Here is a 25,883-nt window from a genome sequence, read left to right on the forward strand (position 1 = left end):
GCAAGACACTACAGTACTAATTTGAGGTGGAGAGCATATATTTTAAATGAAATAAATTAAGCATATGATTAAAAATTGCAGCTCAGCATTGTGATGATGTCACAATAAATAATTGCTCGTTATTTTATATTAATGCATAATTAAAACTATATTGGCTTGTATAGACATGCGGGAAATGGAATTATGATTGGTGGAGACGTGCAGACATATTTATTATTTTCAAGTGAGTTGAATTTATGAATAATACATTTTCCTAATTATGATTTGTTATAATATACAGTATTTGTTTTTAAGACAATTTATTATTTAATTTATTTAGTAAAATTATATTCTTGACATTTCTTTTCTTCACAATCTGTTTAGACACAATTTAAATAAATATTTTAATGTTTGCTACTATTTAAATATCATTGTTTATCTAAAGCTGGTAAATTTAAAATAAAATTTGTTATATAGGAAATAAAACAAGAATTAGAAATTTAAATGAAATAAAAAAATATATATAATATATAACAAGGGTATAAATTTAACTTTAACATGTAATTGGAACCTGCAAATTATTTTTCTATAATTTCTCTGAACTATGAAAAAAACTTTGAAAAATAATATACCTTCAAAAGTTCTCTCGATCTTGTTGAAGGCATATAATTTTAGCATGTTTTAAATTTACTTTTAGATATTTTAATGTAAAGTATCTGTAATCAAATATTAAAGCAGTGCTTATTATAGAAAATATTGCAAATTAAGAATTATATTTTCCATCACATTATATCCACAGAATAAGAATTGTACATTACTTTGAAAGAACTTTTTGTATTATTTGAATCGTTATCAGTATCCACTGTATTTATAGTGAAATATAATAAGCATGGGTTATCTTGTCTGTTACCATAGATAAACTAGTTTAATTGCATGATGAGCGCGAATCGACCGATTGAAAAAAAATGTGTATTGATGGAAGAGAAGCATTTAAAGATGGAATCTTTGTTTTATTTGCGTGTAATTAATAATAGTTTATTTAATGTACATAAATCATAATGTGCATATTAATGCTTATGATTAAAAAAATTGAATACTTTAATCCGTTATTTCTGTGTATGATAACATTTTATATGCCAACTGTAGGTACTGTACATTACGATGTTTTTCATTTAATGAATTAGAATATATTTACATAACTATTAAACTGTTTAAGTGATATTTAGTGTAAATTTGATTAGTTATACATGTGTTCATAGTTAACAAATAGTGTAAAATTAACAAATGCTAAAAATTTAAGATGTATGAATTTTATGGTTTATGAAAGATATATTGCATATTTTTCTTTAGAAAGTCAACAGTATTAACATAAAGAATATTTTGTTATCTAGTTTATTATGGAGTAGGTAATTAAAGTATATTTCTACTATATGTAAGCTAAATGTTCTTTTAATTATTTTATTTCATTAAACATATATATAATAATATTGAAATAAAATGACACGAAATATATTGTTTTATTTAATTGAATAGTGAAATTACACTCGTCCCTCGTTTTATGTCTGTATTAGTTCTTGGAGATATTGGCGAATTTTAAATTAGTGCATTATAATGTATTTCAGTGGGATAATACTCGTGTATTGAAATATTGTTTATTATGCTTGATGCGTTTTATCTTGCACTATTGCATTGACTTTTAACACCGCAACTTCTACAGGTCTATTTGTCTATCTGTCTATCTATCTATCTATCTATCTGTATCAATTTCAGCCAGAATTTATTTCGGATCATGAGTTCCTATAGACTATAAAATAGATATTTGACGCCTATGCTACTTTTGAATCACGTAGTCAGATGTTTCTCTTTTGTAACACGAAGAATGACTCTCCAAGAATTCAGTCTAATCGTTAGATTATCTTATAAATAATGTCATGTCTAAACGTGATAAATATGCTCATTTGTACGTATCTTGTTTTAATTGCTATGCATATAGTCTGGTTTATCATTATATGATGCATTGTGCCGAAGAGTTAACGTATATCCTTTCCAAAAAAATTGTGAACATTGAAACATAAGACTGTATACTGTGTGAATTTAAACAAAGAATGCTACTGTTGCTATAAAGAACATAACAGATGTTTATAGAAATATCTTTGACATCAGATAGTGCCAAAGATGGTTTTAAAAGTTTAGAATTTAGAAGATAACTAACAGTTGAATTTGATGAAGATACTATGTCAGCTTTAGAGGAACTGAACCGGAAAAATTTTTAAACTTAGAATTTGAGTACTACATGAATAAACTCAAATTTCTCACATCACTTAAGCATTTGTTCATCTGTCATTGGCCACAGAGAGAAAGAACTGGTTTTATATCAAAGAATTACAGGAGAGAATATTGCTGTAAAAATTCATTTGTAACAGAAGAGACAGTAGATTGATTAAAATATCCCATTAAAAAATTGTATCAAAAAGTTTTCATCCCTGTCATCCTATCAAATGAAAGGTGCCGTTTACTTTGAATTATTAAACCGGAATCAGACAATTACCAGTGACATATACAGTCAATAGCTAGACTCTATATTCTTTTCACCTTATTAGAAAAACATCATATTTTGTCAGAAGAAAAATATGATTTCCCAACACAATATTACTACAGCGTATGAGAAAAGTAATCATCGACGTAATTAAAATATTGAGATTTCTCATCCCATTCTTCAGATCTGGTTTCATCAGATTGTCTTCTGTTTTGAAATCTACAATATTATTTAGACGAAAAATTTTACGAACACGAAGAATTTCGGAAATGCAGCTTGAAATATCCATAAATTTAAATGAATTTAAAATCAACAGTATTTATTAAACGATTAAAGTGACTCCAACTGCATTGAAAAAATGGATAAATAGGTGGTATATTATAAATAATAGTGTAGAATACATAATTGATTGGGTCACAATCCGGAAAACTGTGATGTACTGGGGCAAGACACTGGAGTGAATATATTTTAAATTAAAAAAAAATATAAAATATTGCGACGATGTGGCAATAAATAACTGCTCATTAAAAGTGGAAACTTTCGATTTTTTTTCTTCCTATTATTCAAACTTGTATTAAAAAACCATGTTATGTATGGAATGATTTGATATTCCATCTTCACTTTCTGAATTCTTATTTTGACGACTTTATACCTTAAAATTTCTGCAAGTTTAATAATAATCTGTACAGTAAAACGCTAAAATGTAAGCGTACATAATTATAAATACTTAGTATTCAGCTTCATCAACCGAATTTCAAAATTAATGTATTGGTAAAATAGAGAGGGAAGCAATGCATATTGATCAGAATGACGTCAAGAGTCACCTGTTCATTCTTAGGATTACCAATGTTTTGGTTATCAAAATTGTATGTCACTTAGACTCGGATAATTGTTGTACAACATACTAGATCTACCATACTATCGACTATCGTTGACCAGTGATTTTTAAAAATATCCATAGTAACAATTCAAAGTTCTGTGATTTTACTGTGTATGTAATTTATAACGTCATATAAATATCATTCTTAAAATAATGACTGATGTAGATATTGTACTGTTGTTTAACTATAAATTTTTAGTATACTTTTCTAACCTACAGTATAACTTATTTCTGTATAACTTGCGAGGACACTTTCATTTATTATTATTATACTAGTTTAGAAAGCGTAGTGTTTATCATATACTACGGAAGAAAAGCTTTATTGGGGGGCCAGCGCTCGTTTAAAAGTGATATTAATTAAGCCCTGAAACAATAACTATATTTTTTCCTGCACAGAAAACTTAAATATATACAGTAAATTGTTTATACTATATATGTTCTGTACGTTTATATGTCTGCTTTACATTTTACACTTGGAATTTTTGGCATGTAAAAAGTGGGTGGGGTGTTGCCTACTCCGACTCTGGTTCCAGAACGTCCTGTTTATATATATATATAATAACAAAATTTAAATGTATAATATATACTAAACAATTTATATGATTGGTGAAAACAAATCATTTTGTTTCAGAATTATTTATAAGAATAATCCAATAAAAGTAAATAGGTAGGCCTATTTATTCTATTACTTTCTCTTGCAATGTTGGTTCAATTCAAGGATAAAAGGACATTTCTGGATTTGTTAATTTTATTATTTGAAAGGAAAAAAAAAAAGATGTATTTGTATAAATTGTTGTTTCTTCGATAACTTTTGTCCTTATTATTTGTTACATTAATATAATTAGATTTTCCATTTATTCTCGTTTCTTCTATGTTCCTAACTAAAACGCAATTTCATTTCATTTAATTTTTATATAAAGTAATTATTTACAATGTAATTATCTGGTAAAATTTCGAATTCTTACATTGCAGTAGGATTATACTGTAGTACGAGTATAAAAAACTACTGTAGTAACTAATTTGATGTATGAAAAATAAAATATGAAAGTAGGAAATCTGTGATTGTGTTTGGAATACTTCAGAAAGAAGGAACAGATTCATTATATCAATTATATATTTGTGAATGTAAATACAACAAAAGAAAAAAAACAGAGTCTATTCATAATAAAATATTTCTGCAGCATTTTTTTTATGAATGAGACCATTAAAATATATATTTTTCCAGCTTTTGTAAAGGAAAAATAATATGTTACTGAAAACAAATTCCACAAATGAATATAATATATATGTATAATGAACGTACGGTTGAATTTTAATAATTATTACAATTTAAATAAAATTTAAAATATTTTTTCAACAATAATAAACTGAGAAACTTGTAAATAAGACGACGATGACGACGATGCAAATAATATAGCGCGCACAGCCAAAAAATGAAGAATTTAATAATTAGATTAGTGACATCGATTTTCCGATCGGATTATTGTGATTTTTGTTGAGTTTCGTGTGAAGTTGTTTTCAAATAATAATAATAATAATAATGAAAAAATTTGATATCAAATACGATGATGAAATAGAAGAGGGAGCTGTTTACTATTGAACTTATTGAATCATCTAAAAATAGGTATGTTCAATATTATCTTTCACTTCAGAATTTAATAATAAATACAGAAGTTTGTCCGGAAAAACACTACTATTTTTAGAGTTTCAAAAATAGTCTTTTGAAATATTGAAATTACTGTAGCAAACATTTGAATACTGATTATAAACTTTGATTTTCATGATTACTGTTAGCGACCAAATAACATCATCTGTTTAAAAAATAAAGAAGAAAAATCAAGAAAATTCAAGTATTGTTACTGTAAATGATATTTAATTCTTTTTGTTTTTCAAATGGAATAAAATCGTGAGCCAGATTGATTTGAATATAAGTTACTTGTATTATCTAGTGGTGGAATTCAAATAATTTAACAATCGATTCACTTCACTACTTACCGTTTTATGCATAAAAAGCAATTTCGTGACGTTTTTAATCTAAGTATTTTATATACATACAGTACAATAGGTGTATAAGGCCTTATAGTATTTTTTTCTTCACAGCAATGAACCCTGCACATTGAAAAAAACATACAAAATGACAATAATAAAAGTGGTAAAAATAAACTAATACAAATAAACTAAACAAATACTGAAAATGGCTAGACTTCAATGTGTTCACCTGCGATTACCGGGATAAGAAAAAAACGTTATCAGACAATTGATTAAAAATATTTACTAATGGTAAGAAAGAGGGTTATAAAAATAGTGAATCCCTTCAAATATCCCTGACGACAAAAAGCAACAATTTACAATACTTTCATATTGCTTCTTGATTGGCGAATTTTGTAGTTTGCTTTGTTTTATCCGAGAATCATCGGCTGTGGTTAATCCCTATCCCCTCTTAACTGGGGCACTCCACCAATAAAAATCAATGTCTTAATATTGATAAGTAAATTTGTCCTATAAATGCGTTTATTTTCCTATATTTTCCGGATCCAGAAACACATTTGTACCCAGAGCTTATCACTTGTACTCATGAGTCTAGAAGAAATCGTCAGATGCTTGATTGTGATAGGTTGTCGCAGATCAATCGCAATTGCGATAGCGACGAGTTCTCGCATTCACTGCTCTATTGCAGTCTCTCTCCGTTCTACTCCGGTCCGTAATTGCTTATTAAAACATTGCAGTCTTAAGCAAATGCAATCTTTCGCGATCAGTTGCCTAAACAAATATTACAAGTACAATTTTACCAACCGGTCGAACTAAAAATACTTTAGGAAGCTGAATCCCATCACTAATATTGTCTCCTGGTAAGGTTATGCATATATTGTAACATTTACTGTAGAGTGGTGAAGTATTTTCATCCGATTATTGCAGAAACGAATCGCGAATTTCGAGAGATCGTAAATACCAATGTGATAACTTTTCTAAATGATGATTCAACTATGATGATGGACTATTTCATCCTCTAGGAGAAATAGGTCAATAGTGTCAATTACCTTATTTAAAGGATGTGAAAATAAATTATAGGTTTTATCGCATTCCAAAATGCCGAATGAAACCTTGGAATAGACTCAAAATGACGTGTACAGAAATGATATCGTAAATAAACGGAAAATGCTGAAAAATCACTGATGTTTACAGAAAATGACTAAGCTAATCGTCTATGAGTTTTAGAGAACTGAATAGATTTTATTCTGGCGATAAATCTGAGAATAGGGGAATGGAATGATTTAGCACCCATTTCATTGTTTATAGAGTTGAAAATGGTAGTAGTTACGATACTTAACGTGCTTTGATCTTATTGAATTTTAGATGATAGTGAGTGGATAATTGGATACTGGTAACACTGTTCTTTCTCTCGGCAATCGTTTATTTCACGGCATTGCAACTATTTTTATTCAACAATTAACTGTAAAATTCGTTTCACTCCTGCACGCTTTACATCACTTAAGACCATATTCAAATTACAGTTAAATCGAGTAATAAGATTTAAATCAGAGTTCATCACGCGTCACTTTTAGTTTTGACTGTTAAATCTGAATTGGCTATTATCAGCGATTTAATTTTCATATTATAGGTAGAATATGCGTTGATAAAAACAAGGTAGACGTATTCATTTTTTTTCCCTCGACGATTTCTGGCTTTTCAAATATTTGGGACTAAGTACTGAAAATATCTATCAGAATATTTAAAATCAATCGTTACGTAATTATTCGCTTTTTAAACAATTTATTTCCAATTTTAAATACAGTATTGTTTTCATCATCTCCATCTTTTATTTATTTTAGTGTTTAAAGTTTTTGTACAAAAATAATTCGTGTTTATACTCGGATAAATATATCCAAATTCTGTAGTTTCTCAAGATTCTTCTATTTATTGCATTACTTTTTAAAAATTTTTATTGTATTTTTATATTTCTCAACTAATTCTTAATGAAAATTATATACATATATTTAACTACTGTATTTAATTATATTAAAAATGTCTTTCGAACTACGTCTTTGTTTAGCTTGTGCTGATACGTAATAACATATTTGGATAAATCAGAAATTTTCTTATTTAGCTCACGCTTTAATCCGAGATTTTTAAATCCGGTGTTAGATTGAGTTGATTAATACAAATAAATTAAGAAATACTTAATTATTTATCTTAAGGAATTATGATACGAATTCGAAATGTCGAATTATAAGATTCTCAATTTGGAATTTTGTTGGTGAATACCGCCGTTAAATATTCGAATCCTTTTCTAAAATTCTGTATAATTATAAACGAGCTTTCATGAAAACTTTCCTTACCGAGTTCCTCCGACAATTTCTGCAAGTTTAATTCTTCTTTTACTGAAAAATTTAACAGTGCAACGCTGTTAAAGCAGGGATATCGCTTTACTGGAATACCATATTTTTACTCAACTCGTAATACTGTCGCTATGTTATTACATCTTGAGAACGTTTCTTAAAACGATTAGTAACTATTTTACGAATAAAACTTGAACTTTGAACCACTCTCTCTACATTCCTTTTAGATACATGATGAATTAATCAAAATTATTTCGTTCAAACAATTCAAAGTGCAGTTTATTATAAATTTAAAAAATATATTAATCTTCTTTGTAATATAATTATAAGTCAATTCTGATAAATATAAGGATAAATTGAACTTTAAATAACTATATAAATATTTAGAATTCAATAATAAAAATTTATTTCCTGTAAATTTTTAATCATATTTCAAATGCTAATTGAATAATCATTATAGTGATAGGAACTTAAACTATTTATTCACATTAAAACTTATTGATTAATACGAAATAAATATATTTTAAAATTATTACTCAAATACCTTATCATTGAGAACAATTTCATTTAATAACTGATATGGTGTAACAGAAATCTAAAGGACTTCAATTGGTTGGAATAGTATACATTTTTACGTAAATTTGACGTCAATTTTTCATTGTAAAACTGATGTAATGACATCAAATTGATAAAAATGTGCACTATTCTAACCAAACCAATAAGCCCCTAAATCGTTTTTAGTTTTTGCGCTGCTTAGTTTAGATACCATCTTTATAACAGTAATTTGGTAATTTATCTCTTCGGATATCATTGAGCGTATTACCTGGTAAAGCTACTTTAATACAGCTTGGTAAACGAACCAATGACATAGTCTGTTTCAAATGATATCGGCTATGTCATTGGCTTGCTTATCCGACTGTATTAAAGCCGCTTTACTAGACAACGCGCCCGTTATATATGTTTAATTAGGAGTCAATGCTGTTTTTATGTGAACAAATATAAAAAGTTAATATCTAAAATCAAATACAAATAACAAACAAATACTTAATAAGTAACAATACAATAACGAACACAAATAAACAAATACTTAACACAAAAAAGAAATATCATTTATCGATTTGGATCTACAGACATAGCTTAAATGAAATTAATAGCGAAGAAATCTTAAAATATTTTTAAATTAATTATTTACGAATAAACAAATGCAAGAAATGACGATAAAAAACAAGAGTCGAAATCGATATGACTATATTGATAATAATTCAATAAACTGTGCCAATTTATTGGATTGTCAGAGAACCAGACTGAATAAATTAGACCAAGCTATATTGGTAATTGAATTTCTTTACAGGAACTGAATTTATTAATTTATCATCGATTTTAATATTTCATATAATAAGACTTTTTTTTTTAACTTGTATGAAACTGTTTTACGCTAGCGAAAAAAAAACTTTGATAAATGTAGTCTATTTTAACTAACACAAAACTGCAAAATCAATGTAATACTGTCAGCGCAATATCCTACCAGAAATATTTATTACTTTTCTCTATTCTTGATGTAATAAATTGACACGAATGACATTGTTTATATGTCAAATATCTCGAAGGAAAGGATGCATATTGTATTGGCAAAGTTGTCAGTTAAATTAACCTATTTTTTTTTATTCCCTTATCCTTTCAAACATCTTTATTTAATTCATGTCATTCCGGAAACTTTAATAGAAGATAACGTATTAATCAGTCAATTAATTAGGACATAGGTTATGAATAAAATAAGATACGAACTTATAAGTTTTTTTAATATATACACTCTATACTTTTAAGCTGAACGGAAATGTTCTGTATTATGTTTAGAATACCAAAGTGAAAAATGCAGTTATGAGTATTTTTTAATCAGAAAATGAAGGAGAATAATAATAAAAACTGCCATTAAATTTCTGGATATGTAAAAATGTAATGTTGACTAAATTCACTTGGGAACGAAGAAAAATTTAACCTCACTTTCTTATCAGTTTCCTTAATCATATCGATAAAAGCGAACAGAATTTCAATCTAACCAAAGATACTTTTTTATTAGTAATTATCATTTTGTTTCCTCTAGCAATAGAAATTAACACAATGTTAAATAAGGACAGCGTAATTTTCCAAATAATACAAACGAGTTACAAATTGTAGATAACTTAATTTTCGTCACTTGCAGAAAAAAGAAAAAAATCATAGCGAAAACAGCTCAGATTTTTGATTTAAAAAAATTGCATAAACATCCGAATGTCCTAATAAATTAAATTGTGAAAATCAACACTACAACTTCAAACTTTGAACGAGAATATAAATTTTTCTCCGTCCTTAGTTAAGATTAAAAATGATTTTGCTAACAAGACATTCCTAATTCTTGTTTTGTATTAAATTAAGGCTAGTTAACCTCTGCTATATAATTTGGTATAGAGGTGGAGGAGAAATATTTACGTTGCCAAAGCAATTTGTAACAAAGCACGGTAACATTTTTCCCAGATAACTGAATTTCGCCAGATTTACGTGACACATGCCATAGATGGACGAGAAATATTAAACTTGCAAGCATTGTAAATGTTAAGCGATGGTGATATATGTCACTTTGAACACGTTTAAAACCTGTGTAATACACGTAATTTCATGAAAACAACGCTATTTTATAAATGAGGTATTTATTTTAATGCTAAAAAATCAGATTATCATCATGCCAACATAAATAATCAGATTAAAAAGTTAGCAGTTTTTACTTAACTTGGATTACTTTAATTTAAAGTGGTAATCGCGTCAGAATTTGATGTGATAATTAAATTGAAAACTAATTGGCTTAAGAATGCGTTCGTATTTCCGATATCCGGATTAATCCACTCTTGACAGAACTTTTAATTATTATTTATGATTGTCAAACGGAAATAATAAAGATCATAAAGTGAAAGGGCTTTTTAATTACCTGTCAAAGCTGTATTATGGCTGATCTATAATTGAAAAATAGGTCATTTTTTTCTTAAAAGAATTCTTCATAAGAGAGAGGAGGAAAATGTTTTGAAATTATTACCTTATTTATATTATTATTCCTTGTTATTTAATTCACATTCCTCCTCGTAAGACTGAATATTGGCTGTACTTCGTACAGTACATGTTAAGATTTCTTTATTCTTAGCGAAAACATAATTTGAATTGTGTTGCATTCAGTTTTCCAATTCCAAGTCTATATATTTCAGAACACAATAAACTAATTTATTTTATTGTCGTTGGACACGCAACTGGACGAAGATTGTCTTTGAAATATGTGCAAATATAAAAGTAAACGACACATTAATATATTGTGCTTTTACTGTAGCATTGTTTATTATGGTTTCTCATGTGCATTGTATTGGGTGCAGAATAAGTTTATTTATTTATTCATTCTAAATAGGCTAGTTTATTTAAAAACTTCAATTGGATTTGTATGCTAACCTTTATTCGTTTAGTAATTTTTTTTTTTTGTTTACACACTTAATGAGAGAACTACAGTAAAATTTACATTAATGTCTATTCATAAACTTAATAGAAGAATAAACTAGTCGATTTTAAATTTAATTGTAATTTTTTGATCCAGTTATCTGTTGTTATTTTAAAAAGTTCTAAGATTCTTTCAAATATAACTATTATTTTGTATTATTAAAAACATTTTTTTTTTTTGCATAAAATGTGAACTTCTCAGTTGTAGTTAAGCAATATTAAGAGAGAATAAAATTTGAAATGTCATTTGGTGATAAACTGCTATGACAAACAATTTCTAAGTGAACATACGAATGAAAGATAAACCATTGAGCATACTTTAAATGTTTTATCAACATACAATTATTTATTATAGTTACGTTTAATTGATTTTCTAGGTCGAAATGGTTAGTGTTTTTCTTAACTGTGTAAATTTACGATGCTTCGATCAATTATATTTTGACAATTTTCAGAAAAATAATGTTCTTGATTTATAAGATTCAGAGTCGAGGAAAGCTTGTACGGAGCTGACACCTTTTTGTCATGTTTTTTTAAACAAATGAAATACGTAGAATATTTCCTTATTAATAAAAAGCAGTTTTAAAGCTTTTATTTTTTGTCGGTAGAAAAAAAAACTTTAAAATTAGGGGTTGTAGTGGTTTTTATTTCTATAACTTTTCTCCGTTCCCAGGAAAAATCCCCAGTCCTCCCTCTCGACGTCCCTGATAAGATTTATATATTCGAAACTTTGTAGAAATATTGTAAAGGTTCTACATTAGTATAAAGAAATGGTCCTATATCTTTACTTAATTAATGCTGTATAATCCTCATTCGAACATACACACACACATTTGAGTAAGAGAAAGTTTGGAAACTTTTTTGAAAGATTATCATAGGAAATACACAGTATAATTTAATTTGATACATAGTCTATTCGACCTCGTTGTACTTCAGAAAAAAAGCTGCAAAAAGTATAAGAAAATCAAGTGATCATACGGTATCTTCTTTCTAATGTACTTGTTCTAGTTTTCTGAAAAATTCAAGATTCTAGTCTTGAAACGGTTTTTTTGGTAGACAATTGTAACCGAAGACATGTTATTGTCATTTTTTTGATTTAAATCTGCTTTCTCTTATATATTATTTAAGAGAGCCAGACAGACAGCGATTATGGGGTGACACGTTGGGATGAAGGACAGATAGGCAAAAACCACTCATCGCAATTTCTTTTAGATATTGACTATCGGTGGCATTTGTATCATATATACAGATAACAAACAGTCATAAGTATTGAGAAAGGATGCGCTTTATTTTCTCCTTATTGCTAACTTTGTTTTAATCATGCTGCGAAGGAAATGAACATTGATTATCCGATAGTTTTCAAGAAAATCCGTATTGATCACCTGTTTCTTATCTCGAGAAATTATTTGCTCATTAGCTTAGCAAATTGAGAATTTGATTCAAAATTCACTGAGTATAAATAAATGCAGCAGATTACTTTTTTTTGTTTTGTTATGACAATTTGCTTTAGTTTATCTTACAATAATATAAATCCTACAAGTAAGGAATAATGGTATCTTGCTTTTTCCTTTGACAGCGCTCTTTTCAGTTTTAGTTGCTTTATTTTAATGTATATTTCGGAAAAGTTCTTGTAATTTGAAGAAAGTAACCGAGGTAAATGTTGAAAATTAAAGAACCAGTTGTTCTTGAACTTTCGACTTTTACATCCTTGAAAAGTTCGATACAATATAACCTATAATTTTCTAAAGAAGAATAAATTAATGTGAAGGATACAAAATTTTAAAAAGTTTTAATACGAACACTCGCGATTTTGTTCATAAATTTACTTTTTGAATTGAATTTTTTTTTTGTTTTTTAGTGTATTTTTCATAACTGTCTTTAATGTTGATTAGTTCTCTAAATGTTCTACACGAGATCAAGGTGTCATCTCGGTTCTTTTAAGTGATGTTCAGAAACGACCTTGAAAGCCATTTTTCCTTGAACTGCCCATTTGACCTCCTATTTGTGCCACTTTTTGACTAAGATTTAAAAAAAAAGAAAAGAAAAAATTCCTCGAACACTTGATTCTACTCCATTCTGAGTCGCACTAATGACTGTCGATAGATACTCTTGCTGAATTTCGAACACTTTGCATAATTCTATCATTTGGATAGAGTTACATTAAAGGGGAAAAAATCCCAGGTCAAGTTAGTGTCATCGTAACTTAAGAACTTTTAAACTCGGCAGGATTCGCTATTAGTTCTTGAATATTTCGAGTTAAATTTTTTTTTTCTACATAATTGCTACACAATCATTTATAAAAAAAACCTCTTCATACAATTAACACAGATTAGAGTATAGATAACAATTAGTTATTTAGAAAAATGTAAGAAAAATATGCTTTATTTTTCGTAAAACAAAGGAAAATAAATCGCGCTCATTCGTAACGTAGAAAAAAAAAAAAAAAAAAAAAAAAATCGAAGAATTTGAAATACTGTACGTAGGTCTGTTCAAATTTCTCACAGTTGAACCATGTTCCGCCATCTGTCGTGTAAAATTATACCAAAAAATTATATATTAAATAATTTTTAATGTTACGAAAAACATAATCAAAATTTATTTACAATAAATGCAATATATTTCTCTTTATTAATGCGTTTATTCTTTAACATAGCGAAGGTCTACATCATTAAAAACGAATGTAATTAATTGATAACAAGGTAATTGTTATCGTGTTGCTCTTTATCATTTGGTGAAGCACGGAAAGAGTGCGGATGATAAATTTTCTAAATATCGAAGAAAGTTTTAAAATGTGTATATCCAGCATAAATATAAACTATATTTTTAATTCGATGAAGCTGTCAGATATAGCTGTGATTTAACGATAAAAACGCGACATTAGCGTGACAAAAATAGTTTTAAATGATACACAAGTCGACAGTATTAGTTCCGTTGGTGGAAGCAACGATTACGATTAAAGTTTAAAGCTGTCGTTGGGGAAAATCAATAATGATTTAACGCGAGTGTCCTTCGCTATTAAACATTCTTCCTCGTAGGAATTAAATCTCTTCGGAATTCTTGTTTTCGACTTTTAAGAAGTTTCTACTCGTTTAATTAAAATTAACTAGATTATTTTGTGCAAATTTCTACATTTTCGTAAAGGTTTCGTCTTCTAAAAAACTCAATCTTGTGTTTTTTCCTCCTCCTCCTCCTTATTTGAAGTTTATAGTTGAAACTAATGTTTACAGACTTTATTATATTATATGATTTATGCTTAGTTTGTCAATAACATTTTACAATTTCCAACTGATTAAATTATAAAATTTTTAAAGAAATTTAATATAGCAATTCGATTTTTTCAAATAATTATATTAATATAATATGACTATAATTTTAGTTTGTAAAGAAGAATCGCTAAAAAGATTTTATTTTATTTTTTAATTATGCTAAAAACTCATCTCTACAAAAGGACAGAAAAATTCTGTAATCTTATTGATTTAGTGGAAAATTATTATAATTTCACTAATTTAAGAGAGCATTTGTAATTTTATAATCTTTTCATAATTATATTAAATAAAAAGAAAACCACTCAAAACTCATAAATAATCTATTGAACTGGGATAACTCGTGCAAAATTCTAAAGCAATTACATGTTTCATAGAAATTTATTAAAATCTCATTCGTAATCATATTAATTCAAAGAAAATTACTAAAAGTTTATGTCGGTATCTGTTTTCCAAGGAAATAAGCTATTCATAATCACCAGAATGCATTTTTAATGATACAACGATGGAAAAATTATATAAATTCTCTAAAATGGTACATCGACATTATAATTTTATTATATGCATTCATGGCTCAGCTTGGCCTATACGGCTCTTGTGCCAATAAATACCAACTATTTTATGCATTCAAATATATACAGTTTCTTTGCTGTTTATCATCAAGAAACTGTTCTATTTTTAATTTCAATTATTAAATTTTTACTACGGTTTTATTGAGGAAAGTTTAAGAAAGTAAGTATACAAAAATTCTCGTAGGTGTATCCTTTAATGACTTTTCAATATGTTACATGTATCGAAAGCCCCGGAGGATTAAAAAAAAAAGAAAAAAAGCCAGTAGCAATTTAACCGCTTGAAAAATTAATACTGTTTGGGCCATGGATATCCAAAATATAGCACCAACTTTGTCAATTTGTAAAGCATTGAAGCATACCATTTACTAACGCTGAGGCTTCAATGCTCTCAAATTTCTTATATTTTTTAAAAATGGATGCAACATTTTATAATCTTATAGAATTAAAATAGAATAAATTATCAAATCTCTCAGATATATCTGTTTAAATGGACAGACGAAGCACATTAAGAATTTACACACACAAAGAAAGAAAGAAAGAAAAAAAAAATCAGTTATTCATTGGTTTTTATACAAGATGAAAATATATACAAACATTGCTTTAGGACATTTAAAAATTTACTATTTGTATTTTCTAAATTTCAACGTACTAAATTATTTATTGTAGATCCTAGATAGAAAATATAGGAATTGATGGAGAATGGATGGATGCCTAAACGTGTAATAAAGAAAATCCTGTTTACAAGAACACTTAAACGAAATTGTGTTGGGTTTCTAGTAATAAATGGATTATGTATAATATATATTTAGTACAACGCTTAGGTATTACATAAAAATGTATCATCGTACATAGAAGTTTTTAAGGAACAATCTCGTTTACTATTTTCTTCGAAATCCTATCTTTTTAGCAGATTCTAATCCTACGCTAAAAGTATTCTTGAATTTATCTTTAAATTTTTAATTATTTTAAAACATTATTATTTTAATTTATTCTATTTGATCAATCTAGAATATTAAAGAATGGCATAAATTAATTATATATTACAAAACAACTAATTTATGTTGGATTTATGCAGTTATGTATTATATAATAGGAATTTATGACTAAAAAAAAAAAAAAAAGCCATGATTTATCGAATCTGTGTAGGAAGTTTATGAGAAACTAGGGAATTAAATGCGATATATTTTAATATTTATTGTATTTGGGTTATTGAAAAAACATCGCACTGAAACATTTGTAGTAATACTCGGCTGGTTTTAATATTGGAAAGTGTAAATGTATTAAAAGTGAATTAGTCTCAGCTAGTTGAAAGGATGGCAGTCGAAATAAATTCGCTATTTAAACAGTATAAATTGCTCATGCATTAAAAATCATGGTGTAGATAGGAAAAGGTATTTGTTTGGATCTATTGCTTGGAAATTTGATTTAAACGTGATTTTATACGTAGAGAAACTTTGTTTATAATAATAATAATAATAAAGCGTAACATTTTCCCTGTTTATTCATTACATTATCATAATTTAAACTCGGAATAAACAAAATATAATTAATTTTTATACAGTTGTATTTGAAACTGCTTTGCAGTCTGAGGAATTAATTATAGTGTTCAATTTATAAGCATTGTTTTCGTATTGCTTTTATTTTATTTCTTCTCGATTTTCTTTCAATTTCCAATTTTTTTTATTGAGGTAAATGCCAAAATAATTTTCTAGGAATTGCCTGTATGTGTGTTATATAGGACTGCTCAAAAAAAGAGATTTATTTTTCTAGAGCGTGTGTTTTTTTTTTCTAGAAGGAGCATTCTATTATTTTATTACTTTCTCTAATATACATTTTTTTCCCTCTGCTGTTAATCTTTTACGCGGTTTTATTTTCTGTATCGTAAATATTTTTCATCTGTTTGTCAGAAAGTGATTAGAATTTATTTATTTTTTCGAAATATATCAGTCCTCCTCCTCCTCTCTGGACTACTATTGCAATGTTAGTGTATGATATACTCGTGCATCATCTATATCGATACTTACTTAAAAAACAAATAACGACTTTTTAAATTTTTAATAAATCTTAAATTCCCAAATGATATTTTTAATCTGGAAAATATGTTTTTAAAATTATTTTATTTATTTAAATCTATTTATTTTTTGTTGTTTTATAATATGATAAATTATATTTTTTGTTTGTTGATGAAAGGTTGTTGAACAAAAATCCATCTCCTGTTTAATTAAAAATGTATTAACAAGACTTATATGTTTACACATACATATTCGTATTATATAACTTATATAAATATAATTTATATATATATTGATTGTTTTCTATATTAAAGATGTACATTTATTTATTTACTTAATTTTATTGAAACAAAAGGCAATTCTATTGGCATGAAAGGTCTTCCCCAAAGTGAAATGTAACAATTCTTCGTAAAAATATAACAAATACATTAAAACAAAATCATACGAGTGTAGTACATAATTACATCTTGTACCCGAATTACAATAAATAAATAAATTTAAAAATAATTAAAATAAAATTAGGAGACGTAATTTATAATTAAAAAAAACTAATTTTAAATTAACCAATTTAGATTTATTTTATAAATTCTATATTCTGTGCCACTTAAATCTAAGCTAAACTGGTTTGCGTGTATGAACACTTAACGGAAGAAAATATTTGTATTACACAGAAGCTAAAATGTATATACAATAACACACACAACAATTACAAAATGTGGGTTTGTGTATTAAATATTTTTATCGATTGATTATAAAGGACACGTACTAATGAAAGTTTCAAATGTAGTAATTATCTATAAATTGTCGCATGGCCAAAAAGTTCTTTTATCGATTCTTTCGTGCACAGTTCATGTCCACTTCATCACGTATATAGAAAACAACAAAAGTAAGTATTAGAGATAATAATAGTTCTCAAGAAAATAAAAATAAATCGATTTACATTTTAATATCACATTTTCGAAACAATAACAATCTTTCCTTCGTCGTAGATTAAATTTAACATAGGTAAGAATCCAATTTCAGAATTATGGCCCTATTGGTCTGTTTGTGTGGCCAATATCGATCCATTCCTACAAAGGAACATAAATCTGTTTTCGGCCTACATTTTACAAGAAAAACAGTCAGTTTGATAATGAGAAATGTCAGTAGACAATGCCTCACTAAAAGCTTGTCTGTGTTCTTTTAACTTTGGAATTACACATTCTTTTTTTTTCCATCATTCGTTTTTAGTCCGAACTCGATTTTAAACCTCCCTCTCGATATATATTTTAGAAAATAAAAATAAAAGGAGAGAGAGAAAAACTTGCGTTTAATAATGCCAAACTTTCCATATAAAAGTTAAGTTGGGAATTAGGTCGTATCCTTATATAAGTTTTAGCGCGCTTTTCTAATATATCAGTAATTCTGCTGAGTAAGATGAGGGTTAGTAGCCGAACTGTATAGTTCGTTCTTCGAACGGTAATCTTGCAGGTAGGGAACACCCAGTTGCTATGGTTACGTCTGGGTTGTAACATAAGTTATGAGAATAGTGTGTACATACACCAATCTAACAAATTGCAAGCTTTTCTCCCCCCCAGCATCAGGTGGTCTCTGGCGAGTTGTAAAGTATTCCTTGTCGTTTTCTACGTTAATTATAAGGCAAAACTCGTGATTTCTTATTGTTTTCGCTTTAAATAAAGCATTTTTTAAAGGTTAGTTTTGTTTTTTTTTTTATAACGGTACGGAGATGTCTCGAAATTGTTTGTTTCTCTCCGACGTTGAATAATTTAGCAGCGATCGTTCGGATTCAGATGAAAAATCAGCATATACATTAAATATTAGGCAGAATTAAATTACGTACATACAGTTTTAAACACGAAATTCCTTTTGATATATTTAATATAAAATGATTTCGTTTATCGAATTCCAATTTAAATACTTTTTAAAAAAATTATTTATAATTTAATTTTAATTTTTATAATAATAATAATAATAATGAAAAATGGGGAAATAGAAGAAAAATAAAGATTAATATTTCAGTTGAAAGACAAAAAAAAAAAAAACAATAATAATTTAAATTTGATAATTTAAATAATAAATCGCGCATTTATTTATTTATCTTATATTTTAAATAAATAAATAGATGTGCATTTTCAGAAAACAAAAAAATAGTTTTTTTTCCTCGTCTGTGAAAAGAATTGGACAAAATTATATAGAAATTATAAAGTTCTCAGATAATGACTTAATGCATAGCAATTTTTTAGATATTATTATAATGTTTGTCGTTTTCGTGAATATTTTTGACAGGTTTTACTGTCCAAAACGATAACAGCCACCTGTTAAATCCGCGCTTTAGATGTGTTATCTAGTGGTCGTGTCTCAGATCAATAAACAATTCATTATTATCCGTCTGCTCCCGACGACTCTTCATTTACTTTTCATATCACCATGACAACGTGTTTCCTATTGGACAGCGGATAGGAGAGCGCGATCCTTACTCCATGTGGAGACAAGTTACGCTTCTGTTTCCACATGGTTTTCATTGGGCTTAGCCGAAGACTTGACTAATTCAGGCCAGTATGCTTTTATATATAATTATTTATTCCTTTTCTAGGTACCGTTAAATAGGGCCACCATGCTCATGACCAAAGTTGGATTCTTTCTATTGTTTTTCGTTATCGAATGGCTCTTCCGTCCTACATCTGCTGAAGGTGAGTGCACTTTGTTCTTATTAGTTAATGAAAGGAAGACTTATTTCCCTGCTCTCTTACTGCTGATCATCATTTTCTTTAAGTTGTTTATCACCACCTGACTACGTCTTACGACTACTGATTTCGAGCTAAATATACATTTATTCACGTATTATTTTTTAAAATTTTCGTGTTTTTTTTAGATTAGAAATCTGTAAGCTAACTTTTAGTTAATTATCATAGCCGTGCCACACCCAGTTTCGGTATGTTTCTTGGAAAATTAAACTAGATAAACGAATTGTAAAACTCCGACAGAATTTTATTTATGACAACGACCTTGAGAGTTTTTTCACCCATTGTGAAATAATGTAAAATGCTTAATAAATAATAATATAGATGTTGTTATTCTCTAGGAATTACAGAAAGTGTATTTAGAAGAAAGAGTATATTTTATATACGATTGCTTAGTTCTTTCATCTGTTAAATAAATTTGGAGTTCACTTAACTATTAAGAATGAAAGAAGGGAAAAAAATCTGTTACAGCCTTCATATGTACGAATCCACTTCGTGCATAACTGAAGTGGGAAACACAAAGACGCTATTATAATTTGTTTATACGTTTGTTATTACGAAACTCTCCAGAGAAACTGAGAAGTTAGCTTAGTTCAAAAGTGAAAATAATTAAGAAAAGGAATCTAAAATCATTTATTTCATTGTTACAAACGGACATTCAACGGCTACACGTAATCCACTTCTTTCGAAGTGTTAGGGATTATCCGATCCGACATGAATGGCTTTTTTCCCCTTTTCCCCCTTACTTGTTGTCTGTTACAGATAATTGTTCTCTGCCAGAAATCTCGATATAGAAAATCCTATATAAATAGCAATCTATATATATATTTCACTGAAAACTACAAAATATCAAAACTTTTTATAAGAAGCTTGCGATGTACAAAAAATATATATATATATTTTTTAAGTAATAAGTATTTTTGAGCTTTAATTAAAAATTGTACATTTAATACGATCTTAATAAAAATCGGCAAGTAATTATAAAACATTAATTAACTTCCGGATTAGTAAACTAATTACAGATATATTATCTAAATTCTATAGTGTTTTAAGGTTGTAAATCTTTCAAAAGCAACGTTACACAAACTTTTATGGACTAGGGTAGACGTAATTTGATGTTTTGTAGTTCTGTATTGAAAGTGCTTTCACCAGAATTATATCTAACAGACGAATCTTCATTATTATCCTAACAGATGTAAAAGTTTACAAGTAGTTTTATTTAAAAAAAGAATATTGTTTAAGGATGTGAATGCCGCTCAAATACGTATTGTTATACAATTACTGTTATCATTTACTGCTATTGATTCTTTCTGTTTATAATTTATCTCTCTTTAACGAACAAACAGCAGCAACAAACTGCAATTTTTCCTATTCATTTGCTGGCAGATTTTATAGGAAAACAATAGAATTATATTATTTCTACATTAACGTTGGTATGTGTGAAAACTTTGTGAAGATCATTAAAGTTAAACACAGCTGTCGTTTCAGCTAGGATTATTGAAAATTGGTAAATATTGAAGTGTAAGCTTTTAATTGACTTATGATTTAATAACTTATGTTGTTGAAATTTTAAACTGATACAAATTGATTCGTTTACAATTATATAATTTTGAAAATAATCGCGTTAAAAAAAGTCGAATTAAAATACATTTCTGTCGTAATGCATGGAATATGAAAAAGTGAAAATCTGTGAATGCATTAGTTTAAATAGATTAAATTCCTGCAACTCAGCTCGATTGTCGTATCTAAACCATTAGGAAATTGGAATAGGAAAAGGAAGGAAAATAGCAGTGAATTGCTGTTGACATTGGAAGCAAGTCATTCTTTCAATTGATTCGAACAAGTTACGTTCTTTTATTTCTGTCTCTCTTTCTATCTTGTGTATATACAGAAGAGACGGAGCGTACTATAGATAACATTTTTGATCTTTACTGAACCTTATCTACGTTCCTTACAGGAAACTACTCGCACAGACAGTACGTCAAATATTTGACACGTAAGTAAAAGGGGTACATGAGTTTAATTTTCATTAATATATATATTGCCTATTCATTTTTTTCCGAGGTTAAAAATATGCCGGAGTGTCTATAGGAAAACTTGCTCTAGCATAAATTTGCTGGTTATTAACGCTTTCGAGCGGAACAACGTAACGGCGCTATTAAAGTCGAGATATAACTTTCACCTATATCAGTCATGATATTTCTGTCAGACTTAAGTAGCATGCATGTTCGGTTAATGTATAACGGCTAAAATAAGATACGTACTTTAACCGACAAATTTTCGGTTTGGAAAATTGTCTGCCAGTCGAAACTATTACCGAATTTGTACTGGATATTTTTTTGAAGAACATCATCGTTTTTGTATCCCATAAGTGAAAATAAATTAGTTTTTCACACGGATGTATCAAAAGGAGGAGGAAAAAATGTTCGCTGGTAATAAATAATAAATCATCTTCTTCTAGGTTGTTTATTTTTTCAGATGGTTTGTACGCAATTTTAAGAATTCATTGATTCCCTCCGAACGTTAAAGATCTCAAACACCGACATCTGTAAAATATTCAGAACTCATCACGTGTCGACATAGGATGATTTTTTCCCTTCATTTATTTATTCGTGTAACAAATTTTTCTCTGAAGTTTCTTTTTCTCTTAACTAGATCCACCAAGAATAGAAGAATATCCTCACGATCAGACAGTTGCCAGTGGTGGCATCGCTAGTTTCGTATGCACAGCTGTCGGAAATCCCAAACCACAGATTGAATGGAGGAGAAATGGAAAGAGAGTAACTACTCAACGTTACGCCGTACAGGATATGCCAAATGGATCGGTTCTGAGAATAGAACCCGTTCGACCTGGCAGAGATAATGCAACCTACGAGTGCGTAGCCGAAAATGGAGTAGGAGAACCCGTAAGAGCCCTAGCATCTCTTACTGTTTTACCAGGTAATTATTACTGTTGCTTACCTGAATTAATACAGATAAAATCGGTATCTCATGATTTATATAATATTTATTAATGGTAATAACGTTGTTTCTATCATTGATACTGCTACGATCTGTTTTTCTCTAATGGAAACTTCACAGCTGTGCGGATCTAGTGGAAGTGGAGGCAGCTGTTTAAGTAATACCTCACAGTATTATTATGCAGAATATAACACGAATCTCATAATTTCTTCATTAAATTGCGACAAATTAGTTAGGATATTTCTCATTTTCCACCAGAAAGCTCTTTTTTTCTTTTCCTGATATTTATTGCATAAAGTAATGAACTGGATAGGTACAGACATTGCTTTATCTGATCAGATATCAATGTACTACAGAGAAAAAATAATAATAAATATAGAAATTCTTATCGCCTGTTAAATATTTATAAATCTCTTAAACAAATTACTTTTCTTTTACATATGAAATTTTTTTTTGCTGTTAGAATATTTTATAATATAAAAATTAAATTTATAGTATAATTATAAGTTTTTGAAATTAAATGAAAAATTAATTTAAACTCGTCATTCTCAAATTATTATAGATTTTTAAATTTGTTAGAATTTATTGTAGTGTGTATTTTTAAAGCAATTTCTAATGTATACACACCACGAAAGCTTGCAAAAATATTTAAAAAAAATAAATAAATAAAAAGTTCTAACTAAAAATTATTTTTATAATAATATAAATTTAACTATTATTAGAAACTAAAGATAATTTTAAAATTCGTGTTATATTTATTTTTTTATAAACAATTATATTAAACTCGCTTCCGGTAATGATTGCTCTTTTTCCTTCGAATTGAACGTTTAGCCATGTGCGTGTATATTAAAGAAGTTTTTCTTTGAAGTTGGCAGAGTAAAAACATACGGTGAACTTAATGAGATTTCTGTTGACGTTAGTATTGCGAGGGTGCGTTAAACTCGTCTTGTTTACATGTCACGTGATAATGTCGCCATATTATAGCTGACCGTCTCCGCTTTCTTCAGCCTGACGGAAGGTGAGGAATGTTACCCCGGTGACCTGTTGCTATGGTAACAGAGTGCTATGCTGAATGTTGACTTACGGTTAAATGGAAACCCTATCTGATGTTCTGGTATTTACAAAACACAAGATTTTTCTTTCGATTACGTAGCAAAAATTTAGTAAATAGTAAATTAAAATGCACGTATATTTTTCCTTTTCTTCGAACACTTCTACTTTACTTCAACTTTGAAAACATTGATAAAAACTTTTTTTTTTTTTCCTGGTATCTGAATAAAGTATGAAGTTGGATCTTCACGTACTACAAAATATACACAGTTTTTTTTTCTTCTTCTAATTTTGTGAAAAATATATATCCATCGTTATTTTATGTAAGATTTGCAGTCCCTCTCTGGGTTTAAATATTTCGTATTGGTGGATGGGAGTGATTCCTAAGAGGAAAGACAGTGCTATCAATTTTCATTGGTTGTATTTCGAAAAAAAAAGGCGCTATCATTGATGTGAATGGTAAAAATAAAATTTATCTGTGAAATGCAACATTTACAGAAATTCATTTATCATAGATAAATTTAATAAAACAAAATATCGTATAATGGAGCATCTGCAAATCGATGTAGAGAAATGGCTTAGTAGAAGTTAAAATTGAAAAATAGTAGCAACTTCCATAAAATACTTTATATTTCTTTTAAGCAGCTTACTTTTTTAATTATTAAAGACTTTTCTCTAATAAATCTAGCCTAGAATCTAAAATCATCCAAAAACTTATAGTGAATTTAGTGCTATCATCACTCAAATTTATGCTTGTTTGCTTTATTTTTGTATGTTACTGATAGTTACTTTGGTTTTAAAAGTAAAAAAACGATTTAATTTTTATTTATTTAGTTTCCCTTCTTGGAGTATATTATCCATAGAATATATTATTGATGATTTATTACAGATGTTTTAATAGATAAACGAGTTTTTATTTAAGAAAATAATAAATTTTAAATCTAGAATGTTACGGATAAATCGAGATGGATGACCTATCAAGTATATGGCACCCAGTTAGAAATTATTGTGATCACTCATAGAATTTACTGAAAGAAAAAAATCATAAATCAAAGAATTACAGTTAAAATTTTTATTACAGTAATATTATGTTTGATTAGAAGATAGTGTCTTATTACTTTTACCGAATTACTTGGCCATTTTTCCATTTTTGACTCAGCTATACGAAATGGGTTTTATAAAATTTAACTTAAAAGTGGTAGTATTTTTATTTAAAAATGAATGTTAAACGTATATACTATATATAGAAACAATTTATTTGCTATAAATCTCTCCATAGCCTCTTCGTAGCTAGAATAGAATTAACTAAATTTACAGTTTCACGTAAAAGTAATAGTGTTAAAATTTGAGTAAATTGTTTTAAACTTGAATGAAAGTCACACATCCAAAATGAAAATTGATTAAACTCTTGAGACAAGTTTCGAAATCGCACATGTTCGTGTATTGGAAAGATAGATTGGAGTGGTTATCGAAGTCGCATTCTCTAAATTTAAATTATATGAGAATTATTAGTTTTATTTAATTACAATAAGGTTATTTTTTTGTATATATTTCTCCTCTTCTGTATATACGCAATGTTGCATATAAAATTTCAGTTTATTTTTCTTTGAATGCCAGTTCAGAAAACGAATTTAAAAAATATATATATATTTTCCTAGAATTTAAAATTAAAAATATTAGGTTTTATATACGTATGTATACGTAAATTTATTCAGATATACAGGGTGGTTTAAAAGTAATCGGAACAAAAAGTAATTCAGCATCGAAAAATAAATATAAAACTTAAAGAAACACTTTCTCGTTTGTGTCGTTCCTGTCAAGATGTACACATAGCAAAACTTTCAGTATTTATGATTAATGACAGTTGTAGTGTATATATATATATATGTGTGTGTGTGTGTGTGTGTAAGAAACATTGCATTGGATATCGAAAATTGAAGAATCTAACAGAGTAAGAATATAATGGATCTTACATCGTTACAGGAATGCTACTGTACACAATGATTAGTGAAGCAATAAAAACTTAAGAAGAACGTCTTTCATTT

The 25,883-nt window shown here is 27.9% G+C and overlaps 1 protein-coding gene across 1 annotated transcript in view; it reads left to right on the forward strand.

Annotated features, from left to right (window-relative positions):
* LOC136984012 (tyrosine-protein phosphatase Lar-like) overlaps nucleotides 1–25,883 on the forward strand; it is a 197,448-nt gene that overhangs the window by 74,833 nt on the left and 96,732 nt on the right. Inside the window, 3 exon segments of the mRNA XM_067280920.1 lie at nucleotides 19,680–19,776; nucleotides 21,785–21,823; nucleotides 22,483–22,767. Of these exon segments, the coding sequence (XP_067137021.1) occupies nucleotides 19,701–19,776; nucleotides 21,785–21,823; nucleotides 22,483–22,767 (400 nt within the window). The 5' untranslated portion in view covers nucleotides 19,680–19,700.

Source organism: Centruroides vittatus, unplaced genomic scaffold (assembly GCF_030686945.1).
Source record: "Centruroides vittatus isolate TY-2023 unplaced genomic scaffold, ASM3068694v2 contig_900, whole genome shotgun sequence".
NCBI classification, from domain to species: Eukaryota; Metazoa; Arthropoda; class Arachnida; order Scorpiones; family Buthidae; genus Centruroides; species Centruroides vittatus.